The sequence below is a fragment of the Saccopteryx bilineata genome, chromosome 2, assembly GCF_036850765.1.
Source record: "Saccopteryx bilineata isolate mSacBil1 chromosome 2, mSacBil1_pri_phased_curated, whole genome shotgun sequence".
Lineage (NCBI taxonomy): Eukaryota > Metazoa > Chordata > Mammalia > Chiroptera > Emballonuridae > Saccopteryx > Saccopteryx bilineata.
Window position 1 is genome coordinate 193,051,411 of NC_089491.1, and position 23,477 is coordinate 193,074,887.

The window sequence follows — 23,477 nt, forward strand, 5'->3', positions numbered from 1 at the left end:
CACCCAAAGTCAAATCTGTCACCATATATCTAACCCCTTGTACCTATTACTACTCCAAACCCAAGAATTATTATTATTTCTTTTAAAAAGACAGTATGGCCTGACCTGTGGTGGCACAGTGGATAAAGCGTTGACCTGGAAATGCTGAGGTCACCGGTTCGAAACCCTGGGCTTGCCTGGTCAAGGCACATATGGGAGTTGATGCTTCCAGCTCCTCCCCACCTTCTCTCTCTCTCTCTCTGTCTCTCTCTCTCTCCCTTTCTCTCTCCTCTCTAAAATGAATAAATAAAATTAAAAAAAAATAAAAAGACAGTATGTTACCTGCATACAAAGAGACCTTTTATTCAAGATAAAAAAAATGGAACAAAATTTTTGAATACATTCAGGTAAATGAAAAGATAGTAAAAGCCCGAATAAAGAGGCAGACCTGCAATTTCTTATCAAAAACAAAAATTACAGTAGATTCCAAGGTGGCAGTGGAGTTAGGCAGACGCACAGAATGCCACCTCCTGTGACCAAACTAGACTAAAAATTAATTTAACAACAGTCATCGTGAAAAACCAACTTTGGACTTAAAGAACAGGACTCTAAAACCAAGGAGCACAGAAGAATCCACACCAAGCCTGGTAGGGAGTGTGGGGGTGCAGTGGGAGCTCCCCCATTGCCAGCAGTGAGCAGAGGCTGAGACTGAGGGTCCAGAAGGTCTCTCATTGCCAGGAGAGAGACCCTGAGAGGCAGGGTCCTCAGTCCCAGGACTGGAGCCCCAGCCTAGAAACCCAGGGACTGGAGGAGACAGCCTGACAGCACTGAGTGGGGAGAAAAACAAAGAGTTCTGTCTGTGGGAAGCAGCTGGCAAAAGGAGCTGCAGCCTTAAAGGGGCAGCATAGAAAATATTGCTCACAGCCCCTTGCCTGGGGCTCTGTGGACTGGGAGGGCTGAGAGGACTGGTCTTGCATGAGGAGTTAGGAGATCAAGACACGGGACAAAAACGACGGGTAGAAAAAAACCTGAGCTGAGTCATTCTCCACTGCGGAAGCAGCCATAGTTGGGGTAGGGGTCGCTCCCTCTGTCCTGCACTAGCCTAGTATGGAACCAGTTAACCTACCTCCAAAAAGCTCTCCAGCTCCAGTCACCATGAAAGGTTGATTGGCAAGGAGGAAGTGAAGGGGAGGGGCAGTAACTCAGGTTTCCAGGAAGACTTGAGCTACACCTCCCCCTTCATACCAGACCGCATCCCACCCCCAGAGGCACTGGGCAGACCACACCTTAAAATTCTGAGAGATCACACCCACCACATTCCTGGACAGAGTTTCAACAAGGGCCAGAAAAACAAGATACGCCCACTTCCCCCCTCCTAAACACAGAAGCTGCCTGCTGAGATCAGCAAACACAGATAACCCCTGCTGGACTCAGCAAACAAACAGCTGGGATATTAAGACTTTTAAGCGCTCTACTGGTTAAGGATAATTAAAATCTGAGCAGCCAGCAGAGGCTGAGGGATAAAGGTCTGGAGGAGAAGCTGCATTCCATAAATCAAACTTAGACCTACAACTCTAACAAGCTTGCAAACACACAGAAAGAAGGGGAAGACAAAGAAATGTAAACCATATGCTTTAACAGAAAAATCTCCAGAAAAAGAACTGAATGAGGTGGAAATAACCAAATTACAGGATGCAGAGTTTAAAATAATGATTATGAGGATGCTTAAGGATCTCAGAGGTACAATGGATGGACTTAACGAGCACCTAAATAAAGAAATTGCAAGAATCAAAAAGGACAGTGAAATCATAAAAAAGAATCAATCAGAAATGGCAATTACAATATCAGAAATGAAGACTACACTAGAGGAATCAACAGCAGGCTGGATGAAGCAGAGGATCGAATCAGTGAATTAGAGGACAAGATAAATAAAAACACAGAAACAGAGCAGCAAAAAGAAAAGATCAAAAAGTCTGAGAAAACTATACTATAAAAGAACTCTGTGACAATATGAAGTGAAATAACATCAGCGTCATAGGTGTTCCTGAAGGAGAAGAGAAAGAACAAGAAATAGAGAACCTGTTAGAAGAAATCATAGCTGAAAACTTTCCTAAATTGATGAAGGAAAAAGTCACACAAGTTCAAGAAGCACAGAGAGTCCTGATAAAGAGAAACCCAATGAGGCCTACATCAAGACACATCATAATTAAAATACCAAAGTTAAGAGATAAAGAAAAAATACTAAAAGAAGCAAGAGAAAAGAAGTCAATTAACTTTAGAGGAGTCCCCAAAAGGATGACATCAGACTTTTCAACAGAAACACCTGAGGCCAGAAGGGAATGGCAAGAAATATTCAAAGTAATGAAAAACAAGAGCCTACAATGAAGACTTTTTTATCCAGCAAAATTAAGATTATCGTTTAAAATTGAAGAAAAAAATAAAGATTCCCAGACAAAAAATCCCCCCAAAACTCAAGGAATTCATTATAATCAAACCAGTAATGCAGGAAATGTTAAGGGGCTTGCTGTAAAAAGAGCAAAGGAAAAAATAAATCAAGAAAAAGAGGATTATAGATCTAAAGAATAAAAAGGCAATAAACAACTACATATCAATTATAACCTTAAATGTAAATGGATTAAATGCTTCAATCAAAAGACATAGGGCAGCTGCATGGATAAGAAAACAGGACCTATACATATGCTGTCTACAAGAGACCCACCATACAACAAAAGCTACTCATAGTAAAGGGATGGAAAAAAATATTTCACACAAATGGAAAGGAAAAAAAAGTTGCGGTAGCAATACTAACATATGACAAAATTAACTTTAAAACAAAGGCTATATATAGTAAGAGATAAAGTCAATACATAATGATAAAGAAGCATTACAACAGAAAGATATAACTATTGTAAATATATATGCACCTAATATAGGAACACCTAAATATATAAAACAGATTTTGATGGACAAAAAGGGCGAGATCAACAACAATACTATAATAGTAGGGGATTTTAATACTCCACTAACATCAATGGATAGAATCTCCACCATAAAATTAATAAAGAAACAGCAGCCTTAAATGACACACTAAATTAACAGGATTTAATAGATATCTTTAGAACCTTTCACCCCAAAGCAGCAGAATATACATTCCTTTTAAGTGCTCAAGGTACATTCTCTAGGACACAAAACAAGACTTAATAAATTTAAGAAGATTGAAATCATATCAGACACCATCTCTGACCACAATGGCATGAAACCAGAAATGAACTACGATAAAAAACTGAAAAACATTCAAAAACTTAGAGACTAAATAGCATGCTATTAAATAATGAATGAGTTAACAATGAGATCAAGGAAAAAAGAAAAAACTTCCTTGAAACAAATGAAAATGAACATACAACAACTCAAAATTTATGGGACAAGCAAAAGCTGTCCTGAGAGGGAAGTTCATAGCATTACAGGCATACCTTAAGAAGATAGAAAAAGCTCAAATTAACAATTTAACCCTGCACCTAAAAGAACTAGAAAAAGAACAGCAAGTAAAGCCCAGAGGAAGTAGAAGGAAGGAAATAATAAAGATCAGAGCGGAAATAAATGACATAGAAGCTAAAGAAACAATACAGAGGATCAGTGAAACCAGGAGCTGCTTCTTTGAAAAGGTAAACAAGATGGATGAACCTTTAAACAGACTCACCAAGAAAAAATGAGAGAGGGCTCAAATAAATAAAATTAGAAATGAGAGAGGAGAAGTAACAACTGACACAGCAGAAATTCAAAGGATAGTAAGAAAATACTATGAAGAACTGTATGCCCCAACATGAGACAACCTCGATGAAATGGATAAATTCCTTGAAAAATATAATCATTCAAAAATCAATCTGGAAGAATCAGAAAACCTAAACAGACTGATTACACCAAAAGAGATGGAAAGTTATCAAATTACTCCCAAAAAACAAAAGTCCTGGGCCTGATGGCTTCACAGGTGAATTTTACCAAATATTCAAAGAAAAACAAACTCCTATCCTTCCCAAGCTATTTCAAAAAATTCAAGAGGAGGGAAAACTTCCAAACTCCTTTTATGAAGTGAACATAATCCTCATTCCAAAACCAGGTTAAAGACAATACAAGGAAAAAAAACTATAGGCCAATATCCCTGATGAAGTTAGCTGCTAAAATTCTCAACAAAATACTAGCAAACTGGATCCAGCAATATATGAAAAAAAAAACCATACACCATGATCAAGTTGGATTTATTCTGGGGAGGCAAGGCTGGTACAGTATTTACAAATCAATCAACGTGATTCATCACAAAATCAAAAGGAAGGAGAAAAACCACATGATAATTTCAATAGGTGCAGAAAAAGCATTTGATAAAATCCAGCACCCATTTATGATTAAAACTCTCAGCAAAGTGGGAATACAGGGAACATACCTCAACATGATAAAGGCCATCTATGACAAACCCACAGCCAACATCATATCAAATGGGCAAAAATTAAAAGCAATCTCCTTAAGATCAGGAACAAAGCAGGGGTGCCCCCTTTTACCACTCTTATTCAATAAAGTTCTGGAAGTCCTAGCCACAGCAATGAGAGAAGGAGAAGAAATAAAAGGCATCCAAACTGGAAAAGAAGAGGTAAAACTTTCATTATTTGCTGATGACTTGATACTGTACATAGAAAACCCAAATATCTCAGTCAAAAACCTACTGGACCTGATAAATGAATTCAGCAAGGTGGCAGGATATAAAATCAATATTCAGAAATCAGTGGTATTTATATACACAAACAATGAACTGTCAGAAAGAGAAATTAAGGAAACAATCCCTTTCACTATTGCAACAAAAAATAAAGTACCTAGGAGTAAATTTAACCAAGGAGGTTAAAGACCTGTTCTCGGAAAACTATAAAACATTAATACAGTGGTACCTTGAGATACGAACAGACCAACATACAAGTATTTATTTATTTATTTATTTATTTATTTATTTATTTATTTAAGATACGAGCTGCAACTCGGTCCACATTTTTGTTCGAGATCCAATGAAATTCCGAGATATGAGTCGTGATTCGGGAAGCTACCACTAGTTGGCGCGTTGGTGCACGGTTCCAGTATCGGCAGTTTGATAATACGAGTTGACTGACTTACGATCTCGGTTACAGAACGAATTAAATTCATATCTCAAGATACCAATGTAAAAGAAATCAAGGGAGATACAAACAAGTGGAAGCACATACCATGGTCATGGGTAGGAAGAATAAATATCATTAAAATGTCTATACTACTCAAAGCAATATATAAATTCAATGCAGTTCCTATTAAATTACCAATGTCATACCTCAAAGATATAGAACAAATATTCCAAAAATTTATACGGAACCAAAAACGAACATAAATAGCCTCACCAATTTTGAAAACGAAAAATAAAACATTTCCTAATATCAAGTTATACTATAAGGCCATTGTACTCAAAACAGCTGGGTAGTGGCATAAGAACAATCTCATAGACCAATGGAACAGAGAACCCAGAAATAAACCCACATCTTTATGTCCAAATGATATTTGACAAAGGAGGTAAAAGCATACAATGGGGTAAAGACAGTCTCTTTAACAAATGGTGCTGCGAAAATTGGACAAATACATGCAAAAAAACAAAACTAGACCACCACTTACACCATTCACAAAAATAAACTCACAATGGATAAAAGACTTGAATGTAAGTTGTGAAACCATGATCCTCTCAGAAGAAAACATAGGCAGTAAGCTCTCCGACATCTCTCGCAGCAATATATTTGCTGACTTACTGCACAGGCAAGTGAAATAAAGGACAGGCTGAACAAATGAGTCTATATCAAATTAAAAAGCTTTTGCATGGCAAAAGACAACATGAACAAAATAAAGACAACCCACACAATGGGAGATCATATTCGCCAACAGGTCCAATCAGGGGTTAATAACCAAAATCTATAAAGAACTGTGTGAAACTCAACACCAGGAAAGTAAACAATCCAATAAAAAATTGGGCAAAAGAACTGAATAGACACTTCTCCAAAGAGGACATAAAGATGGCCAATGGGCATATAAAAAAATGTTCAACATCACTAATCATTAGAAAAATGCAAATTAAAACCACAATGAGCCTGACCTGTGGTGGCGCAGTGGATAAAGCGTCAACCTGGAAACACTGAGCTTGCCGGTTCAAAACCCTGGGCTTGCCTGGTCAAGGCACATATTGGAGTTGATGCTTCCTGCTCCTCCCCCCTTCTCTCTCTCTCTCTCTCTCCTCTCTATAGTGAATAAATAAAATCTTTAAAAAAAACCCAAAAAACCACAATGAGATACCACCTCACACATGTCAGAATGGCGCTCGTTAACAAAACAACACATAATAAGTGCTGGCAAGGGTGTGGAGAAAAGTGAACCCTCCTGTACTGCTGGTGGGAATGCAGACTGGTGCAGCCACTGTGGAAAACAGTATGGAGATTTCTCAAAAAATTAAAAATTGAACTGCCTTTTGACCCAGCTATTTCACTTCTAGGAATATATCCTAAGAATAACAAATCACTGATTGAAAAGAAGAAATGCACCCCCATGTTTACTGCAGCATTGTTTACAATAGCCAAGATCTGGAAACAGCCCACGTGTCCACCAGTGGATGAGTGGATTAAAAAAGCGGTGTGTGTACACACACACACACACACACACACACACACACACACACAATGGAATACTAGCAGTCATGAAAAAGAAGGAAATCTTAAACTTTGCGACAACATGGATGGACCTGGAGTGTATTATGCTAAGTGAAATAAGCCAGGCAGAGAAAGAAAAATATCACATGACTTCACTCAAATGAGGAATCCAATGAACAATGTGAACTGAGGCATTCAAGAGAAGCAGAGAAGGGGTCATAGTGTCCAGAGGGAAGGTAAGCAGAGGGAAAGGGGATGAGAAGACCAATGAGAAGACCGCTCTTCTCATCAAAGATAGGAAAGGCATTAGTGGAAGTATATAAACAAGAACACAGAGAGATAGAGGGCTGGATAGTAAATCATGGAGAAAAGGGGGGAAGGCATTAGGGGGGAGGCGGCAGAAGGGGTATCAAGGAGAACAAGGGGGGGAGGGAGGGAGATATATTCAGGGATACACTTGTAACTATGTAAACACAACAAATTAAAATCAATTAAAAAAGGTAAAAAAATAAAAACAAAAATTCCATTTCTATTTAAAAATTCTATTGATACTATTGTTTTTATGAATTGGTCTTTGTACTAAACAAATTCTGTGATTTAAATCTCAGCCTTAGTGTTGTTCAGCGTGAACAAGATGGATTGTAACTGTGTTCTTAGCTTCAGTATTCACCTGGGTACCTTTGATGCGCTTCAGTAAACTTTTACTGCATGCTTTTCCAGAAGACAGATTAAACAACCATTTACTGCTTTTGATGGCAATTACAACATTTCACAAATCATGTAACACAGCTGCATGTTTCTTGTCCCTCTTAAAAGGTCTTGCTACCTTATTTGTTTAGAATTCTGGTAATTACCTCTTTTAGTTCTTTCAAAGTACTCATTTGTGTTTGATGTCCTCTCAGCATAAACAAATGATGAACAGACCCTGATTACACTTTATCAAAGTCCTAATGACTGAAGTCCTCAAGAACGGAAAGTAATCTTCTTTCTGCCTTCCCAGTGCCTACTACATAGTATTGTTAAATTGTTAAAAGAAAAATGTGCAGGAATGAATTAATCTTTATAAATGGGAACCAATTCCAAACTCAGTGTGATTATTAAAAAAAATTAAAAATAGATTATTACCTGTGAACCAATATGCAAATCCTTGTTTTTTGTGTTTATATATTGTAAACCTTATTAATAACTTATTCAAGTACCTAGAGAGCTAGGTATGTACTCTGCTGTGTTCTACTACACTAAAGAACGCACACATAGAAATACAGGCCCTTTTATTATAACCACAAATTACTGCATAGTTAATTAGTTTAGATGAAAAAATGCTTTCATAAGAGGAAAGAGGTAAAACCACTGACAGGCAGTGTTAACTGTTTCGAAGGAAATGGCTGCATTTTTTGCCCACCGTGGAAATCATGGAATCTCAGAAACTAGACTACACAGCTATTTCACACTCTCCATCTGTAAACTTGAGTGAATGAGCTACTGGAGTTCAGGCTTCCTACCATGTTTCATTTAAATTTTAATGGATTTTTTTTCAGCTTTAGCTTGGAGTTCACTGATATATCTTAATACGGTATGTCCAAGATGAAAATTTTCTATTAAAATGTATTTGTAGGAAATGAGCAGGAGATGAGCCAGACAGTTCACCAGAATTGACAAATGGGTTAGTTTCCTAACAAAGGCATGAAGATGCATGCCATTTGTATTTCTGTTGTTTATTAATTACATCACCAGTTAAAAGAAGGAATACCTAGGTAACACAATACAAGTAGAAAGTAATATGACTATACATTTTGGCAAATCAATTTACTGTTCAAGCAAAGCTTTGCTTTGTACCTGTGAAGTACAAACTAGAGGAAATCATTTCAGACTGGCATGACTGCCATTTTGGAAAAGTGTGTAACCTTTCTGCTCTTACCTTATTCTTTGGACATATTTCATGATAAAAAGTAATGCTCTCATTTAGTAATTTTTGAATCACTTTAACAGTGAAGATTTAAAAAGATTCCATTATAGAATTTGCTAATGACTGAAAAAGCACATTTTTTTTTTGCTTTAAGATAACTGAAGTAAACAACTGCTAAATAATTGGAAAAAAAATTCCACTTCAGTACTTTAATTGTCACCACTACGAGAACTCATGGCCACCTTTCTTCTTCAAATCATCACCCTTCTATGCCTTTTACAGCAGTAGGTATAAAATGAACAATGACGTTCTATACCCTATTCTTCTGGCACAGGAAAGAAGCAGTATAAAACTGCCAATGAATCAGATACTAAGTTAGTTAATATGTGCCCAGCAACAGTGGGATCTGTACCAAGTATGAAGTTCTTTGGGATGCATGTTAAAGAAAAAATTTTTTCTTGACACCTGAGAATTTTAGGATCATATATGAAAAACAAAACCAGTCAAAACATAATTTATAAGCTGAGTTGTTACATACTTAAAGGGCAGGCATAGACAGAACTAATTAATCCTTTGGTAATCTTTCCCTTTAAAATTTATTTGGTGATTAATATACTCTGTACTCTTTATATAAAAGTTTATTCAAGAGAATATTTCCAGTTAAATCTTGGGAAGATGGTAAGAAAAAGATGGAACAGATACTTGTAGATTAGAATAGACAGAGCCTGCCTTTCTCAAACGAATAGGAAAACTCAAATCTCCAAACCTGAATTGGTGGTGAAGTCCCAAAGAGTAACTCTGAATATTTGAAGACTTGAATGAATTTAGTTACTTTTAGTGTAAAATTAGTACCTAAATATTTATGGCTATTGTTTACATACTCTTTCAATTTATATTTGAAAAGACTCTATTAATGTAACATGTATCATTACCAGCATTAGTAACATTCTTAAGAATTTACAGGCAGACTCCTTAAGCTCTAAAAACTTTTTTTTGTGTGAGAGGAGGGGAGGCATAGACAGACTCCTGCATGCGCCCTGACCAAGATCCACCAAGAAAACCCACTAGGGGGCGATTCTCTGCCCATCTGGGGCATTGTTCCATTGCAACCAGAGCCATTTTTTTGTTGTTGTTGTACCAGAGGCAGAGGCCATGGAGCCATCCTTAGCGCCAGAGTCCAACTTGCTTTAATCTAGCCGTGGCTGCAGGAGGGGAGGGAGAGAGTGAGATAGAAAGAAAGAACAGGAGGAGGGGTAAAGAAGCAGACGGTTGCTTATCCTGTGTGCCCTGACTGGGAATTGACCCACAGACATCCACATAACGGGTTGAACTCTACCACTGAGTCAACTGGCCAGCGGGGCTGAAAACTTTTTAATAACTTAACTCACAGGCAAGAGGGTAAAGAGAATAAAATTGAAGACGCTTTCTGGGATGATGGATTGTTGATTTAAAGAAGTTGGATGTGGTAATAGACAAAGGCATTTATAAAGTTTTAACTGGGATACCCTAGTACCATAAGGCTAACAGAACATACAATGGGCTAGAAAAGTATGTAGAGTAAGAACAGAAGTGAATATTGTAAATTATCCGATATGAGGATAATGACACGATCAAAGCAGTGAACCAGAAGATTTCACATTTGAAACAGTTCATAATGTGAAGGATAAATATTAAGAACCTGGAAGGGACAAGGGATACAATCTAAAAATTTAGAGCAGAGGATCTTAATCCTACACTACATGGTCACACTTCCTGCTGTTTGTGTAACTCCCTGAAATTACATGTGAAAGAAAACATGTGCATGCACTTGTTGGGAGAAAGTAAGTAACTTTTATCAAATCTCCAAACAGATTTGCAGTCTATTCAAAGACTAAGTGACAAAGATGAATCAGCAAACCTGAGTGATAATATGGTAAAATGATTCATAAAATAAAATGCTCTAATTTTAAGTACTACCCATGTTAGTGTATATAGTTAACTTTAAATAACTGAAATGAATATCAGATTCAATCCATTTTCAATATATGGCTATAGAAGTCTCTTAAAATTTAAAAGGAAGAACAAAGCTTCTCCAACAAGATGAAGTATAAAATGAGAAATTTATTAATTCCAGGTCCTCTAATGTCTTAATATTTTCTACCAACTAAAGCAGATTAATTAAAGAATAAACAACGCTGTCTAGCCAGAATAAAGCAAAGTGCTAAAGGACATCTTTGCTGCATAAAAATTTCAAATAAAAGCTTGGTTGCTTTTTTTTTAAAGTGAGAGGAGGGGAGACAGATAGACTGCACCCTGCCTGGGATCCAACCTGCAAGTCACCCTACCGAGGATGCTCTGCCCATCTGGGGCTGCTGCTCAGCAACCAAACTATTCTTAGCACCTGAGGTGGAGGCTCCAGGGAGGCATCCTCAGCACATGGGACCAACTTGCTGGAGCCAATCGAGCCATGAATGTGGAAGGTGAAAAGACAAGAGACAGAGGAGTGGGGAGGGATGGAGAAGCAGATGGTTGCTTCTCCTCTGTGCCCTGACTGGGAATTGAACCTGGAACCTGGTTCATGTGGGCCTGGCCGACACTCTACCACTGAGCCTATTGGCCAGGGCTGAAATGAGTTATTTATTTATTTTAGTGAGCTAGTGACAGAGGGAAAGACAGACAGGAAGGAAAAGAGATGAGAAACACCAACTCATAGTTGTGACACCTTAATTGTTCACTGATTACTTCTCATATGTGCCTTGATGGGGGCAGGGGTGGCTCCAGCTGTGCCAGTGACCCCTTGCTCAAGCCAGCGACCATGGGGTCATGTTAATGATCCCACACTCAAGCTGGTGACCTTGGGGTTTTGAACCTGAGTCCTCTGCATCCCAGGCCATCGCTCTACCTACTGTGCCACCATCTGGTCAGGCTAAAAGTACAACATTTAAGTTTACATACCTCGCCTGACCAGGCAGTTGGCACAGTGGATAGAGCGTCAGGCCAGGATGTGGAGGACTCAGGTTTAAGACCCCGAGGTCGCCAGCTTGAGTGTGGGCTCATCTGGTTTGAGCAGAGCTCACCAGCTTGGACCCAAGGTCGCTGGCTTTAGCAAGGGGTTACTCGGTCTGCTGAAGGCCCATGGGCAAGGCACACATGAGAAAGCAATCAATGAACAACTAAGGTGTCGCAACGAAAAACTGATGATTGATGCTTCTCATTTCTCTCTGTTCCTGTCTGTCCCTATCTGTCCTTCTCTCTGACTCTCTCTGTCTCTGTAAAAAAAAAAAAAAGTTTACATACCTATTATTGGTGGCTTAGGATATGTTTATGCAATGTTGTAATTCATAAAATTCCAAAATTTACAAGAACAAAGGCATCAATTTGTATATGTTTTCTAGTAGAACATGTGTTTTATAGGACAAAGAGTAATTTTTTACTTGAGTTCAGCTAAACAAATATAACTGCAAAAAAGAAGACTAAAATATGCTTGTTTTTATATTATGACTTGGTTTTCTTTTTTTCCTGCCTCTTCCCCCCAATAGGATATATGTGTACCATCCTATTATCAAGGAAGAAAAGACAACCTCTCATTCATACAGGACAAATAGCTATGCCACAGGCACAAATTACATCTAATTACAGGGTACAACTTTTGTCATTTTTTTTTCATAATCTAGTCAGCCATTTACAAACTTTGATTTTTTACTTCCATTTGGGTTTATAAACATCAAAGGTTTATCATCATGTATCTGTTTCTCAAGGCATTTTTCCCTGAGGCAACAATGTGTAACAAGTCTTTGCATTCTTGCTTTACCTTCGCAAGAAAGCTTTAGTCTTCATTAGGTTTATAATCTTTTCTGGTTATTAAACGTGTGTATACTATTATAAAGTTTACTGCCCCTGGCATACTAGTTTTAAATGTACTGTCATTTTTTTTTTGTATTTATCTGAAGTGAAAGAGGAGGCAGAGACAGACTCCTATATGCGCCCTACCCGGATCCACCCAGCAAGCCCACCAGGGGGGCGATACTCTGCCCATCTGGGGCATTGCCCCATTGCAACCGGAGCCATTCTAGCACCTGAGGCGGAGGCCATGGAGCCATCCTCAGTGCTTGGGCCAACTTTGCTCCAATGGAGCCTTGGCTGCAGAAGGGAAGATAGAGACAGAGAGAAAGAAGAGGAGGAGTGGAGAAGCAGATGGGCGCTTCTCCTATGTGTCCTGTCTGGGACTCGAACCCAGGACTTTCACACACCAGCTGATGCTCTACCGCTGAGCTAACCAGCCAGGGCTTGTAACAACCATAATATAACAGGAAAATATCTGAGATTTTTATTGATGACAAAGTCAGTTACTGTTAATACTATTGCAGCTTGTTGCCTACATTTGTAATTGAAGAAAATGTTAAATACAGGTCAATAAAAACAAAAATGTCATTTTTTCTAAGTTCATAGAATTTTTGAATTCTATGTCTAGATCTTTTGGGATCTATGAGGGGTAAGTAACCCGAAAATGGCTCCCTGATGTCCTCAGGTAAACATTTCTGTCATATGTCTTAAGGGGCACTTCATGATCTGACTGCTTGCCACCACTCAGCCCCAGTCTTGAACCTCATATTTTGCAGCTCATTATTCTACTGAGTGAAACCCCTACCTTCAGACCTCTGCAATGCTATTGCCTGCAATATTCTTCCCAGGCTTTTTGCCTGGCAAACTCCAAATCATCTGACAGGTGTCAGTTCACATCAATTCTTCAGTAAACTAAGACTGTGTTGGATGCCCTTCCGCTGTGCTCCCATAGCACCCATACTTATCACCCAATCACAGCATCCTGTGTGAAAAGTGCCTGCTCCATGAAACTGGAAGCACTTCAACTGTGTCTTGAATCCCCATTCCCTGCATGCTGCCTGACACCGAGCAGGTACTTAAGTAACTATAGAAGGAAGAAAGGAAAAAAAGAAGGAAAATTCCAATATATTTGCTGCTTCAGGATTTTGGATTCTACCATTGATTCCTGACTGACCACAAGCTGTTGGTCACACAGAAACCAGGAAAGATTCAATTACTATATAAAATATTTTTATTTTTTTTAAGTGAGCAGAGGGGAGATGAGACTCCTGAATGAGCCCTGACCGGATCCACCAAGCAACCCCTATCTGGAGCTTCAATCAACTGAGCTATCCTCAGTGCCTATGGCTGACACTGGAGCAACTAGCTGTGACAGGAGGAGATGGGGCAGAAAAGTAGATGGTTGCTTCTCTTATGTGCCCTCAACGGGGATTAACCCGGGATGTCCACAAGCTGGGCTGATGCTCTAACCACTGGGAAACTGGCCAAGGCCTAAAATCGTTCTTTTTATTGGAAAAATTACTTAGTGTGATAATTAAAAATAAAGGACATTGTCATTTATTATAAATCCATATTAGGAAGAGTTTATCACCTTATAATACTAAGTGAAACAACTATACTAATACATAAAATTGTACCCAAAGATGGTACACATCTATGTCAGTAATTCTCAACTATACATGACTCCAAAATGGTGGTGGTGACAGCAGTGGAGGGACTGCGGGCCCCCACCCCTCAGAAAGTGTTACTAGAATTGATGAGGTAGAGGGAGACTTTTCAAACTACAGACCTCTTAAACCCTCTTATATTCAGCCACTGCTGCTGAGAGGAATGTGTGGTCACCTTAAAGTCCGCTATGATGTTAGAAGGATGAGATCTACTGTTTTAAATTGGTCCAAAAGCAGATCAAGCAATGCTGTGTTAATAGACCTTCTAAAAAAACCCTAATAAAATGTGTTGTATATTCCTTTAGCTATGCTAAAGGAGGAGAGGGAACTGGGGAGAATTCAAACTACTACACTGGTGTTTTACTGTCATGTCAGGAATTCAAGGCACAATCACCTTAGAAGTGGGCCAAACAAAGCAAGAGACAGATGAACAGAAATGAGACTACAAACTGCTGAGGTGGTCAAACTGAAGTCTTGCTCAGGGGACAAGGGTGAGTCCACTTTGATTGGAAAATGTGTCTGAGTTGTGACAAGTCAGAGTGTGACTAGATGGGTTCTGAATGACAAGATTTTAAAAATTTAGATTTTATCCTAGGCCAGTGATGGCCAATCTTTAGAGCTTGGTGTGTCAAAATTTGCCAAAAAAACGAGCACAACTCGGGTGGTATGGTCACTTCAGGAAAAAAACCATAATTTCGCGATATTTATAGTTTAAATAACAAAAACGTATAATTGTAATTTAAACTGTATTTAATAAACCAAAAAGTAACTATTTAACTTACCTGCTTAGTGACTTCTTTGTTCAACAGTCAGTCGAGGGAGAAAAAATGGCAGCGGAGTAGGCGGATGCACAGACGCCCAGCTCTCACCACCAAACTGGAATACAAATCAATTTAGGAAAAATCAGCATGAAAAACCAACTCTGAACTGCAAGAACGGCTCTCAAAAACCAAGGAGAAAAGAGGAAAATCACAGGAGTCCTGGTAGGGAACCCCTGAACCTCCTCTGCTTGCCGGAATGGAGGGGGTGGGGTGGGGCTGAGAGCCCAGAGAGGATCTCGGACGGAGGGAAGCAGAAACTACTGCTCACAGCCACTTGCCTGGCGACCAGGGAGCGAGGTGTGTTGAAAGGACCAGCTTATCTCCCAGGTGGAGAGGACAGGGAGAGGGACAGACTGTGAGGGGATAAGGAATGCAGGAGAGGAGCTAAAAGGGCTGACTCATCCGTGCTGGAGGCGGCCATAGCTGGGGGAGGGACTGAACCTTTCACAAAACAGAGCTGAAGTGCTTCCGGATCAGAGACCTCCGGACATCTCTCCAGCTCCAATCAGCGCAACAAGACACAGCTGAAAACAAGAAGTGGGGAGGAGGGGCAGTAACTCAGGTCTCCATGGAGATCTGAGATATACCTCCCCCTACTGAAGCTGAGAAAACACCCTGCCCCCAGTGAATCTAGCTGGCTAAAGAGGCCTTCAGAGTCTCAGGTTACACCCACCGCATTCCTGGATACAGTTTCAAGGAAGCCCCCTGCTGAAATCAGTAAACAAGACTATCACCTGTTAAGAAAACAAACAAATCAAGACTTCAAAGCTGCCCAAATCCGAAAGTGGATTACAGATAACAGCTGATACCAACCCAAGACGACCTAGAAATAACACAACTGAAAACTGGAGGCAGACAACACCAAGCCTAGACTCAACCAACTCTACAAATAAAACAACAAAAAAAAGAGGATGAGAAGACAAAGGAGTGCAATCCAAATGAAACCACAAGAGACACCTTCGAGAGATGAACTGAGTGATATGGAAATAATCAAACTTCCAGATGCGGAGTTCAAAATAATGATTGTAAGGATGCTTAGGGATCTTAGGACAACAATGGAGGGGCAGTTTGAACACCTAAATAAAGAAATAGCAAGTATAAAAAAGAATCAGTTGGAGACAAATACAATATCAGAAATAAAGACCACAATGGAAGGAATTAAAAACAGGATAGAGCAGAGGATTGAATCAGCGAGTTAGAGGACAACTGGAATGAAGGCATGAAAGCAGAGAAGAAAAGAGAAAAAAGACTCAAAAAGTCAGAGGAAACTCTTAGAGAGCTCTGTGACAACATGAAGAGAAATAACATCTGCATCATAGGGGTTCCTGAAGAAGAAGAAAAAGAACAAGGGATAGAGACTTTGTTCAATCATATCATAGCTGAAAACTTCCCTAAATTAATGCAAGAGAAACTCTCACAAATCCAAGAAGCACAGAGGACTCCATTAAAGAGAAACCCAAAGAAACCTACACCAAGACACATCATAATTAAAATACCAAAGCTAAGCGATAAAGAGAAAATATTAAAAGCTGCAAGAGAAAAAAAATTTATCACCTACAAAGGAGCCCCCATAAGGATGACATCTGACTTCTCAACAGAAACACTTGAGGCCAGAAGGGAATGGCAAGAAATATTCAAAGTAATGCAGAACAAGAACCTACAACCAAGACTACTTTATCCAGCAAGGCTATCGTTTAAAATCGAAGGAGAAATAAAAAGCTTCCCAGACAAAAAACAACTAAAGGAATTCATTACAACCAAACCAATGCTGCAGGAAATATTAAGGGGCCTGGTGTAAACAGATCAAAGTGGGAAAAGAATACAGCAAAAAAAAAAAAAAAAAAGAAAAAGGAATACACCTTTAAAGAAGAAAATGGCAATAAACAACTACATATCAATAATAACCTTAAATGTAAATGGATTAAATGATCCAATCAAAAGACATAGGGTAGCTGCGTGGATAAGAAAACAGGACCCATACATATGTTGTCTACAAGAGACACACCTTAGAACAAAAGACACACATAGGTTGAAGGTAAAAGGATGGAAAAAAACGTTTCATGCAAACGGAAATGAAAAAAAAGCTGGGGTAGCAATACTTATATCAGACAAATTGGACTTTAAAACAAAGGATATAGTAAGAGATAAAGAAGGCCACTACATAATGATAAAGGGAGTAATTCAACAGGAAGATATAACTATTATAAATATCTATGCACCTAATATAGGAGCACCTAAATATATAAAGCAGACTTTGATGGATTTAAAGGGCGAGATCAACAGCAATACTATAATAGTAGGGGATTTCAATACCCCACTAACATCACTAGATAGATCCTCAAGAAAGAAAATTAACAAAGAAACAGCAGACTTATTGGAAACACTAGATCAACTCGATTTAATAGATATCTTCAGAACCTTTCACCCTAAAGCAGCAGAATATACATTCTTTTCAAGTGCTCATGGTACTTTCTCTAGGATAGACCACATGTTAGGGCACAAAAGTGCTCTCAACAAATTTAAGAAGACTGAAATCGTATCAAGCACTTTCTCCGATCACAACGGCACGAAACTAGAAATGAATTACAACAGAAAAGCTCAAAAATTCTCAAACACATGGAAACTAAGTAGCAGGTTGTTAAATAATGAATGGATTAAGAATGAGATTAAAGAAGAAATAAAAAAATTCCTAGAAACGAATGACAATGAGCATACAACAACTCAAAATTTATGGGACACAGCGAAAGCAGTGCTGAGAGGGAAGTTCATAGCACTACAGGCACACTTTCAGAAGCTAGAAAAAGCTCAAATAAACAACTTAACCCTGCATCTAAAAGAATTAGAAAAAGAACAGCAAGTAAAGCCCAAATGTAGTAGAAGGAAGGTAATAATAAAGATCAGAACAGAAATAAATGACATAGAGGCTAAAGAAACAATACAGAAGATCAATGAAACTAGGAGCTGGTTCTTTGAAAAGGTAAACAAGATTGATGAACCTTTAACTAGACTCACGAAGAAAAAGAGAGGACTCAAATAAATAAAATTAGAAATGAGAGAGGAGAAATAACAACTGATATAACAGAAATACAAAATATTATAAGAAAATACTATGAAGAACTGTATGCCAAAAAACTAGACAACCTAGATGAAATGGACAAATTCCTTGAAACATACAATCTTCCAAAAATCAATCTGGAAGAATCAGAAAACCTAAACAGACTGATTACAACAAAGGAGATCAAAACAATTATCAAAAAACTCCCAACAAAGAAAAGTCCAGGGCCTGATGGCTTCACAACAGAATTCTACCAAATATTCAAAGAAGAACTAACTCCTATCCTTCTCAAACTATTTCAAAAAATTCAAAAGGAAGAAAGACTTCCAAGCTCCTTTTATGAGGCGTACATAATTCTGATTCCAAAACCAGGCAAAGACAACACAAAGAAAGAAAATTATAGGCCAATATCTCTGATGAATATAGATGCTAAAATCTTCAACAAAATATTAGCAAACCGGATCCAAAAATATATGGAAAAAATCATACACCATGATCAAGTGGGACTTATTCTGGGGAGGCAAGGATGGTACAATATTCGTAAATCAATCAATGTGATTCATCACATAAACAAAAAGAAGGAGAAAAACCATATGATAATTTCAATAGATGCAGAAAAAGCATTTGATAAAATCCAGCACCCATTCATGATCAAAACTCTCAGCAAAGTGGGAATACAGGGAACATACCTCAACATGATAAAAGCCATCTATGAGAAACCCACAGCCAACATCATACTCAATGGGCAAAAATTAAAAGCAATACCCTTAAGATCAGGAACAAGGCAGGGGTGCCTCCTTTCACCACTCTTATTTAACATGGTCCTGGAAGTCCTAGCCACAGCTATAAGACAAGAAGAAGAAATAAAAGGAATTCAAGTGGGAAAAGAAGAAGTAAAACTATCATTATTTGCAGATGATATGATATTGTATATAGAAAACCCTAAAGTCTCAGTCAAAAAGCTACTGGACCTGATAAATGAATTCAGCAAAGTGGCAGGATATAAAATCAATACTCAGAAATCAGAGGCATTTTTATACACCAACTACGAACAGTCAGAAAGAGAAATTAAGGAAACAATCCTCTTCACAATTACAACCAAAAAAATAAAGTACCTAGGAATAAACTTAACCAAGGAGACTAAAGACTTGTACTCGGAAAATTACAAATCATTGATAAAAGAAATCAAGGAAGATACAAACAAGTGGAAGCATATACCGTGCTCATGGTTAGGAAGAATAAACATCATTAAAATGTCTATATCACCCAAAGCCATCTATAAGTTCAATGCAATACCAATTAAAATACCAATGACATACTTCAAAGATATAGAACACATATTCCAAAAATTTATATGGAACCAAAAGAGAACACGAATAGCCTCAGCAATCTTAAAAAAGAAGAATAAAGTGGGAGGTATAACACTCCCTGATATCAAGTTATACTACAAGGCCATTGTACTCAAAACAGCCTGGTACTGGCATAAGAACAGGCATATAGATCAGTGGAACAGAACAGAGAACCCAGAAATAAACCCACAGTTCTATAGACAACTGATATTTGACAAAGGAGGCAAGGAAATACAATGGAGTAAAGACAGCCTCTTTAACAAATGGTGTTGGGAAAATTGGACAGCTACCTGCAAAAAAATGAAACTAGATCACCAGCTTACACCACTCACAAAAATAAACTCAAAATGGATAAAAGACTTAAATGTAGGCCGTGAAACCATAAGCATCTTAGAAGAAAACATAGGCAGTAAGCTCTCCGACATCTCTCGGAGCAATATATTTGATGATTTATCTCCATGGGGAAGTGAAATAAAAGACAGGATAAACAAATGGGACTATATCAAACTAAAAAGCTTTTGCACAGCTAAAGAACAAGAACAGAATAAAAAGATAAACTACACAATGGAAGAACATATTTGACAATACGTCTGATAAGGGGTTAATAACCAAAATTTATAAAGAACTCGTAAATCTCAACACCAGGAAGACAAACAATCCAATCCAAAAATGGGCAAAAGAGATGAATAGACACTTCTCCAAAGAGGACATACAGATGGCCAACAGGCATATGAAAAAATGCTCAACATCACTAATCATTAGAGAAATGCAAATTAAAACCACAATGAGGTATCACCTCACACCAGTCAGAATGGCGCTTATCAACAAAACAACACAGAATAAGTGCTGGTGAGGATGTGGAGAAAAGGGAACCCTCCTGCACTGCTGGTGGGAATGCAGACTGGTGCAGCCTCTGTGGAAAACAGTATGGAGATTCCTCAAAAAACTGAAAATCGAACTGCCTTTTGACCCAGCTATCCCACTTTTAGGAATATACCCCAAGGACACCATAGAACGGCTCGAAAAGGAGAAATGCACCCCCATGTTTGTGGCAGCATTGTTCACAATAGCAAAGATCTGGAAACAACCCAAGTGTCCGTCAGAGGACGAGTGGATTAAAAAGCTTTGGTACATATATACTATGGAGTACTACTCAGCCATAAGAAATGATGACATCGGATCCTTTACAATAACATGGATGGACCTTGATAACATTATACGGAGTGAAATAAGTAAATCAGAAAAAAAACTAAGAACTACATGAATCCATACATAGAAGGGACATAAAAATGAGACTCAGAGACATGAACAAGAATGTGATGGCATCAGGGGTGGGGGGAGGGGGGATGGGGTGAAGAAGGAGAGAGGGGTTGGTGGAGGGGAGGGGCACAAAGAAAACCAGATAGAAGGTGAGAGAAGACAATTTAACTCTGGGGGAGGGGTATACAGCACAATCAAATGTCAAAATAATCTAGAGATGTTTTCTCTCAACATATGTACCCTGATTTATCAATGTCACTGCATTAAATTTAATAAATAAATTAAAAACAAAAACAAAAACAAAAAAAACCAGTCAGTTGATTTCTTTTGTTGGTCTTGATATTGGGCTGTTGTGAACTAAGATAAGTGAGGGGGAGGGGGAATTCTTGAACTAACCCTGCTTATTAGTGACTTTTTTGTTGCTGAATTTCATTGGCTAAATCTTCAATTAAAGGTTGGTATTTTGTACACTTTAAGCCCAAGCAAGCACTACTAACTTCATCTGTCAATCTGTTTCTTTTGTTAGTTTTGATATTATTTACTGCTGAGAATAAGGTCTCACAAAAGTACGTAGAGGGAAAAATTGTGAGTAAAGCCATTGCTATATTTTTCAGGGTGTTAAGTGTCTGGTAATCCGTTCCAGGCACTCCAAATTTCCTGTTCATAGTGGCACTCCTCTTGATTCTCCAAGCGGCACCTTTCCAGATACTCAAGCTTTGACCTCAAGTAGACAAACACCTGAGCCCAGGTGTCTTGTAATTCTGCAAGTTGCATCTTATGTAAATTAATATGGCTGCCACTATTTGTAATGGCGGGAAACAGCACCCATAGCACAGGCCCTCACCTCTCCCAGCCTCCCCCTCACTTATCTCAGTAATGATGGTCAATTAGAAATCCAACACACCCAAAACAGTAGATTAGAAGATGGTTGCTGTGGTTATGTGGTTGCTGGTGATGGCAATCACAGGGCCCCCAGAGATGCATCACGCATGGCATTCTGCTGCTCCTTGCTCGGCAGGCCAGAAGTGAGGTCAAGATCCCCTAATGACCTAACCGGAAGTCCCAGAACTAGATGCTCTGTGCAGGAGTTCTGTTGTGTCTGCCTAGAGACCTCCAGCACAGTGTCTACACTACAGCAAATGTTTTATCCTCCGCTACAGCACCTGGGCCATGCAGGAGCTGAGGATGAAACGTCCTTCTCGGCATGTGGCCCCATACTTCTCTGGTATGTGGCCGCATGCAGTGCTTGTCATCGAAAATGGCTATGTGTGTCAGTGCTGACACGCGTGTCATAGGTTCACCATCACGGTCCTAGGCACTAATGGTTTCCGCTGGGAAGATGAACCTAAGTGTCCTAAACAGGATGAATTAAGGGGCTGAGAACACAGACAGAGAAAACAGTGAGGGGAATAATATACAGCTTGAAACTGATTAACTCACAGAAATGCCATAAAACGCTGAGAGAGAGATCCTGCCGCTTGTGATCAAAAGTGGGGTAAGACTATGAGAGAGTTACTGCACATTTTACCTACCGGCATTTTAATTTAATACAAGTAAAAGGTATAATTTGTCAATTTTAACTCACAAGGTCTGCATTTCTCTTGTTTGCTGTAGCTGTTTCTGGGGATTTTCATGAAAAAGGCATAATGTAAATACAACAACCCTCCTCCCCTACAAAAACCTATCATGAAAAAGGCATAATGTAAATACAACAACCCTCCTCCCCTACAAAAACCTATTAAAGTTAAAATGTCCACAAGATATTTAAAAAGCAGGGTTTTTTCCTTCAAATTTTCAAATGTTTCACGTAGCCATTTTATGTCAAACGAGAAAACGTGACCGTCGCCTTGAACACGCGGAGGTTTTATAGAAGAATCATCTTTGACTTTGTGCTCACAGTACACTGAAGCATTAAGGTTTTTAGAATCCTGTAATAGTGTTTACAGCGGATCATAAACTCTGGAAGTTATCAGTCGGTTAATTTTTATGGTTGCCATTTTTTACGACGAAACAAAAGTGCTCTATGTATTAGGTCAATCTCCCTGTAAAGACGCTGTCGTCCACACTTCCGCGTGTCCGGGTGGAGTGATGGGGAACAGGGCCCGCGGGCCTGAGAGCAGGGACGGGAATGAGGGCTCCCCGCGCAGAGGAAAGGGGCCCGGCCATTGCTGCGAGAGACACGGACTCTGTCATCGGTACCGCGGCGGTGTCGCTAAGGATGGACCATGGCGTCGGGCTCCGCGGGCTGTCCCGGGAGGTACGCCGCGCTGTCACCGGCCCCGCACGCCCTCGGGGGCGCGCCTTGGGGCTCGCGTCGCGCTATCCGAGCCTCACCCACCCGCCACAACCCCAGCCCTCGCGTCGGAGGAGCTTGGCGGCGGCGGGCGCGAAGGCTCCGTCCCTACCTGCACTGCGGCAGTGACGCTGCCCTCCCGCGCCGCTACATTCATGCGGCCATGGTACCACGCCACTACCGCTCCTCCTAGCATCACGCCGGCCACGGAGGCTACAGGGCCGGTTGCTAGTCCGCGCCGCAACCTTCCGCCCCAAGCGGCCAGCCGCAGACCCCGAGCCGCCGCCGCCGCCGCCGCCGCCATCTTTGCGGAAGCGCAGGGCACAATTACGCGATATCTACCCCATCCGTGGGCCTCGCGATTTCCGCAGGCTTCGCCCCGCCTTCTACGCCTGCCCCATGCGTGCGCTGCGGGCGACTTAGGGCAGCACCAGGGACTAAGGCAACGCTTTCCGCTGTCTTGGGCCAGAAGGCACTGGAGAAGCGCCAGGATCGTCAGGCCCCCGAGGATAAACGGAGCCGTGTGGTGTACGGAGGAAGTGCCCCTGTCCGTAAGCGAGAGTGTCGCCTGTTGGTCACCGAGGGGTCCGGGTCGTGGGGTCCGCTCTGCACGCAAGGCGGCACGGTCAC

At 39.8% G+C, this 23,477-nt stretch overlaps 1 protein-coding gene across 3 annotated transcripts in view; it reads right to left on the bottom strand.

Moving 5' to 3' along the window:
• Positions 1–23,185, bottom strand: part of MICU2 (mitochondrial calcium uptake 2) — a 113,960-nt gene extending 90,775 nt beyond the window's left edge. For 2 of the 3 annotated variants that reach the window (XM_066259022.1, XM_066259023.1), the window contains exon 1: positions 22,960–23,185. In XM_066259022.1, coding sequence (XP_066115119.1) covers positions 22,960–23,151 — 192 coding nt within the window. In that variant the 5' untranslated portion in view covers positions 23,152–23,185. The remainder of the gene's footprint in view (positions 1–22,959) is intronic. The other variant, XM_066259021.1, reaches the window with a different exon arrangement.
• Positions 23,186–23,477: the final 292 nt, after the last annotated feature.